This window comes from Pristiophorus japonicus, chromosome 5, assembly GCF_044704955.1.
Source record: "Pristiophorus japonicus isolate sPriJap1 chromosome 5, sPriJap1.hap1, whole genome shotgun sequence".
NCBI lineage: Eukaryota > Metazoa > Chordata > Chondrichthyes > Pristiophoridae > Pristiophorus > Pristiophorus japonicus.
The window spans coordinates 135,046,985-135,065,228 of NC_091981.1; the positions used below are offsets into that span (position 1 = coordinate 135,046,985).

Genomic DNA, 18,244 nt, shown 5'->3' on the forward strand with positions numbered 1-18,244 from the left:
TTTCTTGAACTCTTTTCATATTTTATTTGTCCTTTTATAGACCATGTGGAAGCCAGCGTACGATTTTCTTTACACATGGAGCATCAAGTTTGGAGATGGATACCGGGATGTATTGCAAGAACTGCAAAGTGCACTGGATAAAATGAAAAACCCAATTACAAGGCATTGGAGACACCTGACAGGGGCTCTTATTTTGGTGAACTGTATGGAAATACTAAGAGCTGCTGCATTCTCTGTGCATGATGAGGAATAACTTATTTATATAAAACCATTAGGAAACCTGTGGGGGGGGAAAAGGGGATGGAAGTAGGAAGTGTTTTCTAAGAATGCAATTTTGTGATAAATACTATAAAACAAAATATGAGATATAGGGTACTCGTATAACTCATGGAACTTGAAAATGGGTTGTGGTAATCTGAAAACTTTTGGTAATCATATTATTTTTCTCAAATGTTTCCAGCTCAACATTCCCTAGGGTAACCTTGATTAAGGAAGCAGTTCAAAACATTATGGAAAATACTGGTGTAGAGGGCGAACTGCTTCATATTTTAATTTTTCCTTCATTTTCAGATGTGCTGCTTGGCATTTGCATTTCATTTCTGAAAGTGATATTCACATTCCGGTTAAGTTCTACCCCGTCCCAAATGGTTTGAAATAATGAAAACAAAAACAAAAGGCACTGTTGACCATCGTGATCATCAGCAATGTAGTGAGAATTGTAGGTATACTGTGCATCATGTACAGGATTTATTTTCTAGGGCAGTTGAGGGTTGCCCCCATCCACCCCTCTCAATTTTGAATGTTGACACTTTATTTGGTGTATTTACTACCATGGAGTATATGTATGTATGTAAATACTGATGTGTGTAGACTTATATGAGAGAATTATACCCCACCAAGCTCAAACCAAAAATAAAACATTAGGGTCATGTATTACCAAGATAATGCACTTATTTTGTTGACTCTTCCAGAACCGCCACCATAATTTTTTGAGTCTAGAAATGACCGGTATTTGTATGATGATCCTTGTCTGTTACTTTAATGCAGGCATTAAGACATTTATTTTAAACTAATTAATACTTGCAACAACAACTTGTATTTATATAGTGCCTTTAATGTAGTAAAATATCCAAAGGCACTTCACAGGAGCATTATCAAACAAAATTTGACACCAAGCCACAGAAGGAGAAATTAGGATAGATGACCAAAGGCTTGGTCAAAGAGGTAGCTTTTAACGAGGAAAAAGAGGTAGAGAGGTGGTGAGGTTTAGAGAGGGAATTCCAGAGCTTAGGACCTTGGCAGCTGAAAGCACAGCCACCAGTGGTTGAGTGATTAAAATCAGGATGCTCAAGATGCCAAAATTAGAGGAGTGCAGATATATCTGAGGGTTGTGGCGCTGGAGGAGATTACAGAGCTAGGGAGTGGTGAGGCTATGGAGGGATTTGAAAACAAGGATGAGAATTTTAAAATCGAGACATTGCTTAACTGGAAGCCAATGTAGGTCTGCGAACATAGGGTTGATGGGCGTACGGACTTGGTGCAAGTGAGGACACGGGCATGGGTTTTGGATAAACTGGAATGATAGAAATATACAGCATGGAAGGAGGCCATTTCGGCCCATCATGTCCGCGCTGGCCGACCAAGAGCTTACCAGCCTAATCCCACTTTCTAGCTCTTTGTCCGTAGCCTTGTAGATTACGGCACTTTAAGCGCACACCCAAGTATTTTTTAAATGTGGTGAGGCTTTTTGCCTCTGCCACCCTTTCAGGCAGTGAGTTCCAGATTCCCACCACCCTCTGGGTGAAGAAATTTCCCCTCAAATCTCCTCTAAACCTCTCTCCAATTACTTTAAATCTATGCCCCCTGGTTATTGACCCATCCGATAAGGGAAACAGGTCCTTCCTATCCACTCTATCCAGGTCCTCATAATTTTTTACACCTCAATCAGGTCTCCCCTAAGCCTCCTCTATTCCAAAGAAAACAGACCGAGCATCTCCAATCTTTCCTCATAGCCAAAATTATCCATTCCGGGTAACGTTTTTGTAAATCTTCTCTGCACCCTTTCCTGTAATGTGGTGACCAGAACTATACACAGTACTCCAGCTGTAGCCTAACCAATGTTTTATACAGTTCAAGCATAACATCCTTGCTCTTGTATTCCATGCCTCGACTAATAATGGGAAGTATTCCATATACTACCTTAACTACCTCATCTACCTGGCCTGCTACCTTCAGGGATCTGTGGACCTGCACTCCAAGGTCCCTTTAGTCCTCTACACTTTTCAGTGTCATACCATTTAATATAATTCCCTTGCCTTGTTAGACCTCACGCTTATCCAGATTGAATTCCATTTGCCACTATTCTAGAACATGGGAGGCCAGCCAGGCGTGTGTTGGAATAGTCAAATCAGGTACCAAAGTCATGGATGAGGGTTTCAGCAGCAGATGAGCTGAGGCAGGAGCAGTGTCGGGCAGTGTTCCAGAGGTGGAAATAGGCAGTGTTATGATGGCGCAGATATGTGGTTGGAAGCGCATTTCAGGGTCAAATATGACAGCAAGGTTGCGACCAGTCTAGTTCACCCTCATACAATTTCCAGGCAGAGGGATGGAGTCAGTGGTTAGGGGAACGGAGTTTGTTGGGGGGACCGAAAATGATGGCTTCATTCTTCCCAATATTTAGAGGAAATTTCTGCTCATCCAGTACTAAATGTCAGACAAGCAGAGGGGTCACACATGTGGAGTGGAAACTGATGCTGTGGTTTCAGATGATGTCACTGAGGGGCAGCATGTAGATGAGAAATAGGCGAGAGCCAAGGATAGATTTTTGGGGGATACCAGAGGTAACGGAATGGGAAGAGAAGCCATTGCAAGTGATTTTCTGGCTATGATTCGATAGATAAGAATGAAAACAGCCAGCTGGATGATGGTGGAGAGGCGTTGGAGGAGGATGGTGTGGTCAACTGTGTCAAAGGCTACAGACAGAATGAGGAGGGATAGGTTACTTTTGTCACAGTCATATAGGATGTTATTTGTGACTTTGATATGAGCCGTTTTGGTACTGTGACGGGGCAGAAACCTGATTGGAGCGTTTCAGACATGGAGTTCCGGGAACGATGGGCACGGGTTTGGGAGGTGACAACATGTTTAATGACTTTGGAGATGGGGTGTTAGTTTGCAAAGACGGAGGGGTGAAGGGTTGTTCTTTTGAGGGTTTTTTTTTTAAAGAGAGTAGGTTGCCATTAAAATAACAGCAAAGGAATATCATATAAACACTTTACACATTTGTCTGATAATACCAACAATTTCTAGGCTTTGTTTTCAAAATGAATCACTGATGATATAAAATGTGTAGTATAAAAAATGGCTCTTCATTGCAGGAACAATGACTAATGTTTATGATCTTCAGAAGGTGACTGCCCATATCACCTTAATCTGTGTGATTTGCCATCTCATCCTTTTGAATTTGATGTACTGTTATGGATCCGACTGTTGTGGATCCAACAAGAGGAGATGGTACATTCAGGTTGTCAACTTGAAACTTCCATACTTGAGGTGAGGAATCTTTTCTCTCTATCCTCTTTATGTAATTATTCTGCAAATTAGGATTCAAAATTAAAAATCGACCAGTGATCTCAGTGAGCAGTGCTATTTAGCTTCATCTGAAAGAGTTCTGTCCTGAATATGTCGAGGTTAATTTTACAAATTCATGTTCCCGCAAAGGAGTTTTACACACCAGAAGCATACATCTGGAATTCCCGTGTTGAGGTCAATAATTCCTGCAAGATTTTCCATCCTTTCAAACTAATGAACAGACAACCTGTCGGCCCAAATTCCCAATCTATCCTCCTTGTTCTGGGAGTGTAAATTTAGTTCTGGGGAATATATGTGAAGGACGATTAAGCAATAATATGATGATGATGATCTGATATGAATGGAAATTACACTTTTTTGTGTTTGTGGATAATGCCTTAATTAGGAATGAGAGTAGAAATGTTTAATCCCCATTTATAGCTTAGCTTCCAAAAATTAAAAGTGGATATGTTCCATATATTCCTATATTCCTCAATTACATGCTGCCAAAAAGTTGACATTCTTGCCATTGAAAATAAAAGTTGGTATTATCCATATACTCTCCACTGCACCTCTGCTGATTACTGCCAAAGCTGGATTCAATAGTGACTGCAATAATGTCACAAAAATAATTTCACAATGGGCTTGAGCTGTTTCTACAACCATGGTCTCAGTATAGTATCTATGGGGGAAGAAATTAAATGTAAATGTGGCAATAAGAAAAATTGAGGAATATAGAGGTGTGGGGTAAACTTGGGGAAGTGGGTGGCTTTTTTGCGATGGGTTGTAGCTACTTTATTTTCTTTCTTCCCACTTTCTTCCTTGCCTTACTGTGTTCTGCACTATTCCTAGCTGATAGGGCTGCCAGGCACCCAGCTGTGTGACCTCGAATCTTCTGTAATTGTGAGATGTAAGAGAATGGCTTGTATTCTAATCAAAATAAAGTAGTGTGGTGCCATATGTTACAAATTGTATGTTGACTTCTCTGTTCACCGAATATTTTGCTGTTAACCAGATACTTATTTTCTTTTACCATCTGTAGATATAAATGCAAGATCCTTTTACTTATTTTATGGTTATACTTTGGGATAGATCTTTCAGAAAGACAATTTAATCATTTTAATTTTAGGTTTGTGTTTATAAAAAAAATGCGATGTGTGTTGCTATAGAAAAATAATTTCAAGAATGTCTCATGGTCAGTAATCAATTTCCTATTATGCAACTCAACTAATTTGGGATCATAAAATGTACAATACAAGGCACAATAGGACTTATCTGGATTTTTAATAAATGTAGCCTTTTTTCACAACACAGAATTTTATAGCAACAATTACAGCATTATTTACTTAAATATTGTTTCTCAATAAATGTTTTGAAAATGAGATTTAATATCTCTAATTTATTTTAATGGCCCAGATTTTCCATTCAAAATAATGGTGATGCTAACAGCGCTCGTCATAATTATGGAGTAAGTTGGACAGCAACTTCCAGTGTCGGCATCACATTAAATTATTTTTTGAACACCTCCCAGTGATGATCTGTCATTTTACCCATTAATGGATTAGCCTAGTTTACTGTGGCCAGCCTCTCTTTCATTGCATTGAAGCCTGCCTTGCTTGGATAAATCACCCTATCTGGATGGGATGCATCCTAGGTTACAGAAGGGTAGAAATTGCGGAGGTGCTGGCCACAATCTTCCAATCCTCCTTGGATACAAGGATGGTGCCAAAGGAATGGAGGATTGCAAATGTTACACCCGTATTCAAAAAAGGGATGAAGGATAAACTTGAAATTACAGACCAGTCAGTTTAACATCATTGGTGGGAATGCTTTTAGAAAGAATAATCTGGGAGAAAATTAACACTTGGATTAATAAAGGAGAGCCAGCATGGATTTATTAAGGGCAAATCATGTTTGACTAACTTGATTTGAATTTTTTTGATGAGGTAACAGAGAGGATGGATGAGGTCAGTGCACTTGATGTTGTGTATATGGACTTTTAAAAAGGCAATGAATATCTCCAACAAGAAAGTCTAACCACTGCCCCTTGATGGCATTACCATCACCGAATCCCCTACCATCAACATCCTGGGGGTCACCATTGAGCAGAAACTTAACTGGACCAGCTACATAAATATCATAGACACGAGAAGTCAGAGGCTGGGTATTTTGCAGTGAGTGTCTCTCCTCCTGACTCCCCAAAGCCTTTCCACCATCTAAAAAGGCACAAGTCAGGAGTGTGTGGAATACTCTCCACTTGTCTGGCTGAGTGCAGCTCCAACAGCCTGGATGAATGCAGCTCCAATGTTACTCAAGAAGCTCGACACCATCTAGGAAAATGCAGCCTTTATTTTTTATCTCATCCAGTATCCTGCCAACCTCCTCACTTATCTTAGGTTTGGCAAAGTTGTATTCCTTAGTAAACACCGATGCAAAGTATTCATTTAGTACTGCAGCTATACCTTCTGTCTCCACCAATAGATCTCCATTTTGGTCCTTAATTGGCCTCACTGCTCCTCTGACAACTCTTCACTGTTAATATGCATACTGAAGACCCTTTTATTTTGAATTCCCTTTTAGTTTAGCTGCCAATCTATTCTAGTACTGTCTTTTTCCCCCTCTTATTTCCTTTTTCACTTGTCCTCTGTATTTGTTATACTCAGCCTGATGTAGTATCAAACTGACATCTGTCATACGCCCCCTTTTTCTGCTCTTTAACTCCATCATCATCCAGAGAGCTCTGGCTTTGGTTGCCCTCCCTTTTCCCCCTTGTGGGAATGTACCTAGATTGTACCCGAACCATTTCTTCTTTAAAGACCGCCATTGCTCCTTCACCTGCCAGGCTTTGGCACCAATTTACCTGGGCCAGACCCCTCCTCAATTTGCTGAAATTAGCTCTCCTACAGTTAAGTAATTTAATTCAAGATTGCTTCTTGTCCTTCTCCAAAACAAATCTAAACCTTACAATACTATGATCACTATTTCCAAGGTGCTGCCTGACTCTGACAATTTCCACTTGACCCACTTCATTCCCCAGGACAAGATCCAGCAAAGCCTCCTTTCTCATTGAGCAGGAAACATACTGATCAAGAAAATTCTCCTGAACACACTTTGGAAATTCCTGCCCTTCTCTGCCTTTAACACAATCACTGCCCCATTCAATACTGGGGTAGTTAAAGTCTCCCATTATCACTACTCTATAGTTCTTGTAACTCTCAGTAATTTCCTTGGAAATCTGCTCCTCTATTTCCTTCCCACTATTTGGTGGTCTATAAAATACACCAAGTAGCGTAATAGCTCCCTTATTGTTTCTCGGGATTGCATTTGAATGTTTCCATTACTATCAATAGCAATGCTGCCATCACATCTCCAGTACTGGATTCCCCCATCTCCAGAGTTATTTCTAGTATAGCCCAGCGTTCCATCCTCAATTTCCTACTTTTCCTAATTTACATATTGCCCCTTGGGACATCGTTCATCGGCATGTGGTCAAATGTTGATGAGAATCCAGCTCTCTCCACCACTTCCCTCAATTCCACAATGACCTCTATTCTGCCTGATTTGCAACCCAGTGTTGTCATTGTTGAGCCATAATTTCCTGCAGTTGAATAATGGAAACAATGAGGACATTGCATTTGGCCATGACTAAAACTCTCCCCTTGCCATCGACACTATCTCTCTCCCTGATTGCTCTCCGGCTGCTCCAGGCAGTCTACAATCTAAGTGAGCTGCATAACCTAAAACTAGGTGAGCATAGTAGCACAAAATGCTTGAGATACTCAGCAGGTCAGGCAGCATCTGTGAAGTGAGAAACAGTGTTATCATTTCAGGTTAATGACCCTTCGTCAGAACTGGAAAAAGTTAGAGATGTAACCGTTTTTAAGCAAGTTCAGAAGCAGGGAAAGGAGTGGGGGGAGGAAAGAACAAAAGGGAATGTCTGTGATAGGGTGAAGGCAGGAGAGGTTAAATGACAAAAGGGATGATGGTGCAAGGCAAAAGAGATGGTAATGGGACAAGTAAAGAAACAAAAGATGGGTCTCGAGGAGCTGTCAATGGCAATAGCAGAATCATTACCAACACCTGCTATCCAAAAAATGGGGGAAGTGGTTTGAATCTGAAATTGTTGATCTCTATGTTGAGTCCGTTGTAAAGGGCCGATTGGAAAGGTGAGGTGCTGCTGTGGAGCCGAGGACAGAGTTCAGAGTGGGAATGGGACATAAAATTAAAATGGCAAGCAACGGGTAGCTCAAGGTCACAATCGCAGAGTAAATGGTACTGTTCCGCAAAGCAATCATCCAATCTGCATTTGATCTCCCCAATGTCTAGGAGACCACATCGTGAGCAACGAATACCGTATACTAAATTGAAAGAAATACACCAATAAATTGTTGTTTCACCTGGAAAGTGTGTTTGGGGCCCTGGATAGTGGGAAGAAAGAGATGAAAGGGCAGATGTGTGGTACACTCATATAATAAAGGATGAAACTGAGTACTGTGTACAATGAGCAAGTGTGACCTTAGCTCCTTTAATAAGACTCCAGAGTGCAGGTACCTGCCTGCTTATATACCGTGCTCCCAAGGGATGCCCTCTGGTGGTAGTTTAATACAGGTTAAATACATAACATCACTCCCCCGTGAAGTCAATAGTACACTTATTTACAAGGTGAGATGATCTGGGGCTTTTCGCTCCCTTGTCGATCGTCTCGGTACAAATGCGGGTGTGGGTGATTTGGTTAGGTCTTTACTGGGCTCTTGGGCAGCCGGCCTTGCCGGGCTGCTGGGGATGGTGAGTTCGGCTTTGTGGTCAACCATGATGTCAGTTGAAACTTGTGTGTGTGTTGGAGGGTCAAAGTTGGTGGTGTCTTCTTTGCGTTGTTCGTAGAAGTTGGTGAACCACAATTTGATTTGGTCCAAATGTTTTCTGTACATTTGTCCATTGGCCAATTTGATCTGAAACACCCTACTCCCCTCTTTGGCTGTGACCGTGTCAGCTAGCCATTTGGGACCATGTCCATAATTGAGCACAAACACAGGATCATTGATCACATGACAAATTTGCGCAGTCATGATACACACTTTGTTGATGCTGCTTGCCCTCCACGTGATCATGGAGATCAGGATGGACAAGAGAGAGCCTTGTTTTTGGTGCCCTTTTCATGAGCAGCTCGGCTGGGGCAACCTTGGTGAGTGAGTGAGGTCTGGTGCGGTAGTTGAGCAGCATTCGGGACAACCGAGTCTGCAGGGAGCTTTCCGACACACATTTCAAGCTTTGCTTGATGGTCTGAACTGCCCATTCTGTCTGGCCGTTGCATGCTGACTTGAACGGGGCAGATGTGATGTGTTTGATCCTATTGCGGGTCATGAATTCCTTGAATTCAGCATTGGTGAAGCACGGCCCATTGTCACTGACTAGGACATCAGGCGAGCCGTCCGTGGCAAATATGGCTCGTAGGCTTTCAATACTTGCCGTGGACGTGCTTACAGACATTATCGCACATTCAATCCATTTTGAGTAAGTGTCCACGACAACCAAAAACATTTTGCCTAGAAATGGGCCCACATAGTCCATGTGGACCCTCGACCATGGTTTGGAGGGCCACGACCACGACCACAAACTTAGCGGTGCCTCTCTGGGCATATTACTCAGCTGAGAGTAAGTGTTGCGCACGCATGACTCTAAATCTGAGTCGATGCCAGGCCACCACGCATGGGATCTGGCTATGGCATCCATCATTACAATGCCTGGGTGGGTGCTGTGCAGTTCACATATAAAGATGTATCTGCCTTTCTTGGGCAAGACCACACGATTGCCACACAACAGACAGTCCACCTGCAGGGACATTTCGTCTTTGCACCTGTGGAACGACTTAATCGCCTCCTGCATCTCCGCTGGGACACTGGATCAGCTCCAATGGAGAACACAGTTTTTTTTTAACCAAGGACAGTAAAGGGTCCTGGCTGGTCCAGGTCCTGATCTGGTGGGCCGTAACGGGAGACTTTTCATTCCCTAATGCCTCCATGACCATGAGCAAGTCTGCTGGCTGTGCCATTTCCACTCCGGTGATAGGCAATGACAGCCGACTGAGAGCATCTGCACAGTTGTGTGTGCCCGGTCTGTGGCGGATTACATAGTTGTATGCCAACAGCATGAGTGCCCATCTTTGGATGCTGGCAGAGGCATTGGTGTTCATCCCTTTGCTCTCAGAGAACAGTGATATGAGTGGCTTGTGGTCAGTTTCAAGCTCAAACTTGAGGCCAAATAAGTACTGGTGCATTTTTTTTTACCCCGTAAACTCATGCCAGAGCCTCTTTTTCAATCAGGCTGTAGGCCTTTTCGGCCTTGGACAAACTCCTGGATGCATAAGCGACCAGTTGCAAGATCCCCAATTTGTTAGCCTGTTGTAACACACACCCGACCCCGTATGACGACGCATCGCAAGCTAGCACTAATCTTTGACAAGGGTTATAGAGGACGGCCAGTTTGTTTGAACACAACAGATTTCTGGCTTTCTTAAAGGCAGCCTCTTGTAAATTCCCTCATACCCAGTTGTCTCCCTTGCGCAGTAGTGCATGTAGGGGTTCTAACAGGGTGCTTAACCCAGGTAGGAAGTCACCGAAATAGTTAGGGAGTCCCAGAAACGTCCGCAGCTCCATCACGTTCTGTGGTCTCGGCACGTTCTTGATGGCCTCTGTCTTGGCGTCGGTGTGTCTGATGCCGTATGTTGCGATTCTTCTTCCCAAGAACGCGACCTCCTGCACCAGGAAAACACACTTGGAGCGTTTTAACCTGAGTCCCATGCGATCCAACCGACTAAGAACCTCTTCCAGATTCTTCAAGTGCTCGATGGTGTCCTGACCTGTAACAGTATGTCGTCCTGGAAAACCACGGTGCGAGGAACCGACTTTAGCGGGCTCTCCATGTTCCGTTGGAAGATTGTCGCAGCCAACCGAATTCCGAACAGGCACCGGGTTATAGATGATCAGACCTTTGTGCATGTTGATGCAGGTGAGGCCTTTCGAAGACACCTCCAGCTCCTGCGTCGTATAGGCCGAGGTCAGAACCAGCTTGGGGAACATCTTCCCTCCAGTCAGGGTCGCGAAAAGGTTGTATGCCTTGGGTAGTGGGTACTGGTCCTGTAGCGAAAAATGGTTAATCGTTACTTTATAGTCCCCACAAATTCTAACAGTGCTGTCCTCTAAGTACCAGGACAATCGGACTAGCCCACTCATTGAATTCCACCAGCATGATGATGCCTTCTCTGCAGCTTGTCCAGCTCAATTTCCACTTTCTCACGCATCATGTGCGGTACCACCCGTGCCTTGTGGTGGATGGGTCGGGTACTGGGAACCAAATGGATCTGCACTTTCGTCCATGAGAAGCTTCCAATGCCTGGCTCGAACAACGATGGGAACTTGCTCAGAACCTGGGCACATTAGGCGTCATCGACGGACGAAAGCATTCGGATTTTGTCCCAGTTCCAGCAGATTTTCCCCAGCCAGCTTCTGCCAAACAACGTGGGGCCATCCTCTGGCACCATCCACAGCGGGAGTTCGTGTACTGCTCTGTCATAGGAGACTTTGACTTCTGCACTGCCAAGTACAGGGATTAGTTCTTGGTGTAAGTCCTTAATTTGGTGTGAATGGGGCTGAGCTTGAGCCTGTGTGCCTTTTTGCCACACAGCCTGTCGAAGGCCTTTTTACTCATTATGGACTGATTTGCACCCGTGTCCAGTTCCATAGCTACTGGAATACCATTCAGTTCAATTTTCAACATTATTGGTAGACATTTCGTCGTGAATGTGTGTGCCCTGTACACTTCTGCCTCCTCGGTACGAGTCTCCAATTCAGCCTGATCTACAGTGGATCTATCTTCCTCTGCAACGTGGTGGTTTGCAGGGTTTGCAGCTCGCCTGCACATTCGCTGGAGGTGTCCCATTGTTCTGCAGCCGTTGCACGCATAGTGCTTGAAGCGGCATTGATGGGGCCGATGATCACCTCCACAACGCTTACAAGGTGTTAACTGCCCCGCATTAATGATTGATGGCGACTCTGGGTCATCTGAGGTTGTGCAGCAGCAGCCGCCGGTGTGTACGTTCTGCCATGTATGTTTCTGCTCGAAACCGACGTTACTTTATGCACAGTACTGGCTGAAACTTCTTTACTCTGCAAAATCTGTTTGGTGTTGTCGCTGGTGGACATGAATGTCTGGGCTATCGTTATGGCTTTACGCAGATTCGGAGTTTCTACAGTCAATAGTTTGCAAAGGATTGTCTCATGGCCAATGCCCAGTACAAAAAAGTCTCTAAACATTTGTTCTAGGAATCCCTGAAACTCACAATGTCCTGCGAGGCACCTTAGTTCGGCAACATGGCTTGCCATTTCCTGGCCCTCCGATCGTTGACACGTGTAGAACCGATATCTCGCCATCATACCGCTTTCCTTAGGATTTACGTGCTCGCGGACCAGCGTACACAATTCTTCATAGGATTTCTTTGTTGGTTTTGCCGGAGCTAGGAGGTTCTTCATGAGGCCATCGGTTGTTGCCCCACAGACAGGAGGATCGCCCTTTGTTTTTATTTGGAAAAAGTGAGTGGAGTCAAAGGAGACGTTGTCTTCACAAAAGAGAGGAGTGTGAAATATTAAATGAGATAAACATAGTGAAAGAGGAAGTATTAAGGGGTTTAGTATGAGAGTAGATAAATCGCCAGGCCTGGATGAAATGTATCCCAGACTGTTGAGAAGCAAGAGAGGAAATAGCAAAGGCACTGACCATCATTTTCCAATCCTCTCTGGCTACAGATGTGGTACCGGATGATTGGATGACTGCCAATGTTGTACCATTGTTTAACAAGAGAGAAATGAATAAACCAAATAAATACAGGCCAGTCAGCCTAACCTCGGTGGTGGGCAAATTATTGGAACATTTCTGAGGGCCAGTATTAATCGTCATTTAGAAAGGCACAGATTAATCAAGGTCAGTCAGAATGAATTTGCTAAGGGAAGGTCGTGTCTGACTAACTTGATTGAATTTTTTTAGGAGGTAACAAGGAGGTTTGATGAGGGTAGCGTATTAGTGGTCTACATGCAATGCTTTTGACATGGCAGAATAGTCAGCATCGTAAAACCCGTGGGATCCAAGGGAAAGTGGCAAGCTGGATCCAAAATTGGCTCAATGGCAGGAAGCAAAGAATCATAGAATTATAGAATAGTTACAGCACAGAAGGAGGCCATTTGGTCCATCAAGCTCATGCCGCTAACTGCAAGGGCAACTCAGTGCCTTTTCCCCTAGCCCTGCAATTTTTTTCCCTTCAGGTACTGGTCCAATTTCCTTTTGAAAGCCACAATTGATCTGCCTCCATGATCCTTTCAAGCAGTGCATTCCAGGTCATAACCACTCGCTGCGTGTAAAAGTTTTTCGTCATGCCTCCTTTGGTTCTTCTGCAAATCATAAATCTTTGACCCCTGGTTCTCGACTCTTCTGCCGATGAGAACAGTTTCTCTCTATCTACTCTGTCTACACCTCTCATTATTTTGAACATTATCCAATCTCTCAACCTTCTCTGCTCTCAGGAGAACAACCCCAGCTTCTCCAACACTGTCCCTTTTATTCCATGGGCTTCAATTTTGCTGGAAAGCCTATTATGTGGCACTTTATCAAATGCCTTTTGAAAGTCCATGGACACCACATCAATCGCAGTATCCTCATCAAAGGCTCAATTTTCCCCAAAGCTTTTTTTTTGGCGTACTTGAAGAGTTACTACCATTTTTTTTGGAGGCCCAAGTATGCAAAAAAAAAACGTGCTAAGTTTCTCCGTTGGATTTCTTCATTTTGGTGCAGCCGAACCTGTCCTTTAGATTTGGGGGTGGAGCCTTGATCTGCGCCAAAAAGATCGGGTTGCCATGGTAACCAGGGACACCATGTGGGCTGAGGCTGTAAAGTGAAACATACAGCCAGCATGCAACACATTAAAACACATTGCATCAACTTAAAAATACATTAAAATATATTGCAGCAACTTACCTCCAATTATTAAAGACCTTCCCCCCCCCCCCCCCCCAACCCTCCCAGTGCCGATCCCCGCCTTTATCCCAGGCCGAAGGGCCTCTCGGTCTGCTTCTCCCGCCTGCCCCGAGCCTGGAGTTCCTTGCCGGTGCTGGTCCCACTCCCCCATCCCCGAGTGCCTTGCCGATGCCGGTCCAGCTACAGCTCCCCACTGTCATGTATCTCACATTACTGTATATAACTATATCTTACCATGCTATACATGACTGTAACTGGATATGACCTGTAACAATAAGCATACCTTACCACCAGGGGTGCACTTGCAGGAGACACTCCATACCTGTCCCACTGTGGTATATAAAGGGAGGTCTCGGCAAGTGCAGCACTGGAGAGCTGGAATTAAAGGTGCAGGTCCTGAGTGACCTTGACTTCAGCATGTGTCTCGTGTAAGTCAGTACATTAGAGTCAGGACTTAACAGTGGCAATGAGTTACGGGATCACAGAATCCACAGAATGGCTACCAACAGCTCAGATGAGAAATACAAGCTGGAGACAAATGGGATGACTTTATAGAAAGGTTCCAGCAAAGCTTTGTGACCAAAGACTGGCTGGGCGACGATAAGGCAGACAAGAGAAGAGCCCATCTCTTGACCAGCTGTGGCTCGAAAACATCCGCTTTAATGAAAGACCTGCTGGCACCTGAGAAACCAGCAAGCAAGTCATTTGAGGAGTTGAGCACACTGGTGAGAGACCACCTGAAGCCAGCGAGCAGCCGACACATGGCCAGACACAGGTTCTACAACTACAGACGCTGTGTGGGCCAAAGCATACCCCACTTCGCGACGGAACTTTGGAGGCTGGCTAGGTCATGTGAATTCCCCGATGAACTAAGGAGAGAAGTACTGAGAGACTTTTTTTATTGAAGGAATAGCCACGCAGGCATATTCCGAAAGCTTATAGAGACTAAGAACTTGACACTATAGGCAGCAACACTGGTCGCATAGACGTTCTTGGCAGGCGAAGAGGAAACGAGGCTGATCTATACTTTGGGTATGACAACCAATGAGGCATCGGAACAAGGGGTTCACATTGTGAAACAAATCGCTATCCCCACACACAGACAAAGGCAGGAGAGCAGGCCTTCAACAGCAGACAGTGGCGCCAGAAGCCATCAAAATCAAGGCCCACATGAACGGCCGATCACACCTCATCAACCCACAATGCGAGCAATCGACAACAGATTGAGAGAAGCTCAAGGGAGATCAGCCAGATACAGCTCATCCTTCGGAAACAATGGAAACGGTCTGTGTTGGAGATGTGGGGGAAAGCACTCGACCAGGGTGTGACAATTTCAGCATGCCGTTTGCAGAAACTGCAACTACACAGGGCATCTGGCTCGAATGTGCAGAAAAACAGCAGCTCGGCTGGTATACGAATCAGAAGGGTCGGAAAGCGGACTAGAAGACGGTTGGAACAGTGCACGGGATGCCGAGGTACAGCGGGTTAACACGATCAATGTCCATTGTTAATAAGAACATAAGAACATAAGAATTAGGAACAGGAGTAGGCCATCTAGCCCCTCGAGCCTGCTCCGCCATTCAATAAGATCATGGCTGATCTGGCTGTGGACTCAGCTCCACTTACCCGCCTTCTCCCCGTAACCCTTAATTTCCTTATTGGTTAAAAATCTATCTATCTGTGACTTGAATACATTCAATGAGCTAGCCTCAACTGCTTCCTTGGGCAGAGAATTCCACAGATTCACAACCCTCTGGGAGAAGAAATTCCTTCTCAACTCGGTTTTAAATTGGCTCCCCCGTATTTTGAGGCTGTGCCCCCTAGTTCTAGCCTCCCCTACAACCTCTCTGTCTCTATCTTGTCTATCCCTTTCATGATTTTAAATGTTTCTATAAGATCACCCCTCATCCTTCTGAACTCCAACAAGTAAAGACCCAATCTACTCAATCTATCATCATAAGGTAACCCCCTCATCTCCGGAATCAGCCAAGTGAATCATCTCTGTACCCCCTCCAAAGCCAGTATATCCTTCCTTAAGTAAGGTGACCAAAACTGCATGCAGTACTCCAGGTGCGGCCTTACCAATGCCCTATACAGATGCAGCAGGACCTCCATCCCTCTCGCAATGAAGGCCAACATTCCATTCGCCTTCCTGATTACCTGCTGCACCTGCAAACTAAATTTTTGGGATTCATGCACAAGGACCCCCAGGTCCCTCTGCATCTCAGCATGTTGTAATTTCTCCCCATTCAAATAATAATCCCTTTTACTGTTTTTTTTCCCAAGGTGGATGACCTCACACTTTCCGACATTGTATTCCATCTGCCAAACCTTCGCCCATTCGCTTAACCTATCCAAATCTCTTTGCAGCCTCTCTGTGTCCTTTACACAACCCGCTTTCCCACTAATCTTAGTGTCATCTGCAAATTTTGTTACACTACACTCTGTCCCCTCTTCCAGGTCATCTATGTATATTGTAAACAGTTGTGGTCCCAGCACCGATCCCTGTGGCACACCACTAACCACCGATTTCCAACCAAAAAGGACCCATTTATCCCGACTCTCTGCTTTCTGTTCGCCAGCCAATTCTCTATCCATGCTAATACATTTCCTCTGACTCCGCATACCTTTATCTTCTGCAGTAACCTTTTGTGTGGCACCTTATCGAATGCCTTTTGGAAATCTAAATACACCACATCCATCGGTACACCTCTATCCACCATGCTCGTTATATCCTCAAAGAATTCTAGTAAATTAGTTATACATGATTTCCCCTTCATGAATCCATGCTGCGTCTGCTTGATTGCACTATTCCTATCTAGATGTCCCACTATTTCTTCCTTAATGATAGTTTCAAGCATTTTCCCCACTACAGATGTTAAACTAACCGGCCTATAGTTACCTGCCTTTTGTCTGCCCCCTTTTTTAAACAGAGGTGTTACATTAGCTGCTTTCCAATCTGCTGGTACCTCCCCAGAGTCCAGAGAATTTTGGTAGATTATAACGAATGCATCTGCTATAACTTCCGCCATCTCTTTTAATACCCTGGGATGCATTTCATCAGGACCAGGGGACTTGTCTACCTTGAGTCCCATTAGCCTGTCCAGCACTACCCCCCTAGTGATAGTGATTGTCTCAAGGTCCTCCATTCCCACATTCCCGTGACCAGCAATTTTTGGCATGGTTTTTGTGTCTTCCACTGTGAAGACCGAAGCAAAATAATTGTTTAAGGTCTCAGCCATTTCCACATTTCCCATTATTAAATCCCCCTTCTCATCTTCTAAGGGACCAACATTTACTTTAGTCACTCTTTTCCGTTTTATATATCTGTAAAAGCTTTTACTATCTGTTTTTATGTTTTGCGCAAGTTTACCTTCGAAATCTATCTTTCCTTTCTTTATTGCTTTTTTAGTCATTCTTTGCTGTTGTCTAAAATTTTCCCAATCCTCTAGTTTCCCAATAACCTTGGCCACCTTATACGCATTGGTCTTTGATTTGATACTCTCCTTTATTTCATTGGTTATCCACGGCTGGTTATCCCTTCTCTTACCGCCCTTCTTTTTCACTGGAATATATTTTTGTTGCGCACTATGAAAGAGCTCCACTGTTCCTCAATTGTGCCACCGTTTAGTCTGTGTTTCCAGTCTACTTTAGCCAACTCTGCCCTCATCCCACTGTAGTCCCCTTTGTTTTAGCATAGTACGCTCGTTTCTGACCCAACTTCCTCACCCTCAATCTGTATTACAAATTCAACCTTACTGTGATCACTCATTCTGAGAGGATCTTTTACTCGGAGATCGTTTATTTTTCCTGTCTCATTACACAGGACCAGATCTAAGATAGCTTGCTCCCTTGTAGGTTCTGTTACATACTGTTTTAAGAAACAATCCCGTATGCATTCTATGAATTCCTCCTCCAGGCTACCCTGTGCGATTTGAGTTGCCCAATCGATATGTAGGTTAAAATCCCCCATGACTACTGCCGTTCCTTTTTCACATGCTTCCATTATTCCCTTGATTATTGCCCGCCCCACCGTGAAGTTATTATTTGGGGGCCTATAAACTACGCCCACCAGTGACTTTTTCCCCTTACTATCTCTAATCTCTACTCACAATGATTCAACATATTGTTCATTAGAGCCAATATCGTCTCTCACAACTGCCCTGATATCATCCTTTATTAACAGAGCTACCCCACCTCCTTTCCCTTCTTGTCTATCTTTCCGAATCGCCAGATACCCCTGTATGTTTAATTCCCAGTCTTGGCCACCCTGCAACCATGTTTCTGTAATGGCCACCAAATCATACCCATTTGTAATGATTTGTGCCGTCAACTCATTTACTTTATTTCGAATGCTGCATGCATTTAGGTAGAGTGTTTTAATCCTAGTTTTTAAACCATGATTTTTAGTTTTGACCCCTCCTGCAGCCCCTTTATATTCAGTGGCCCTTTTTGTTTTTTGCCTTGGGTTTCTCTGCCTTCCACTTTTACTCATCTCCTTTCTGTCTTTTGCTTTTGTCTCCTTTTTGTTTCCCTCTGTCTCCCTGCATTGGTTCCCATCCCCCTGCCATATTAGTTTAACTCCTCCACCACTACTGTTCTTACACCAAGACGCCTCCAATTATGATGGGGGTTCTACTCAATGGGATACCCA

The 18,244-nt window shown here is 44.1% G+C and overlaps 1 protein-coding gene across 2 annotated transcripts in view; it reads left to right on the forward strand.

The window, feature by feature from the left end:
* macc1 (MET transcriptional regulator MACC1) overlaps nt 1-4,539 on the forward strand; it is a 68,068-nt gene extending 63,529 nt beyond the window's left edge. For both annotated transcript variants that reach the window (XM_070880991.1, XM_070880992.1), the window contains exon 5: nt 41-4,539. In XM_070880991.1, coding sequence (XP_070737092.1) covers nt 41-253 — 213 coding nt within the window. In that variant the 3' untranslated portion in view covers nt 254-4,539. The remainder of the gene's footprint in view (nt 1-40) is intronic.
* The last annotated feature ends 13,705 nt before the right edge of the window (nt 4,540-18,244 follow it).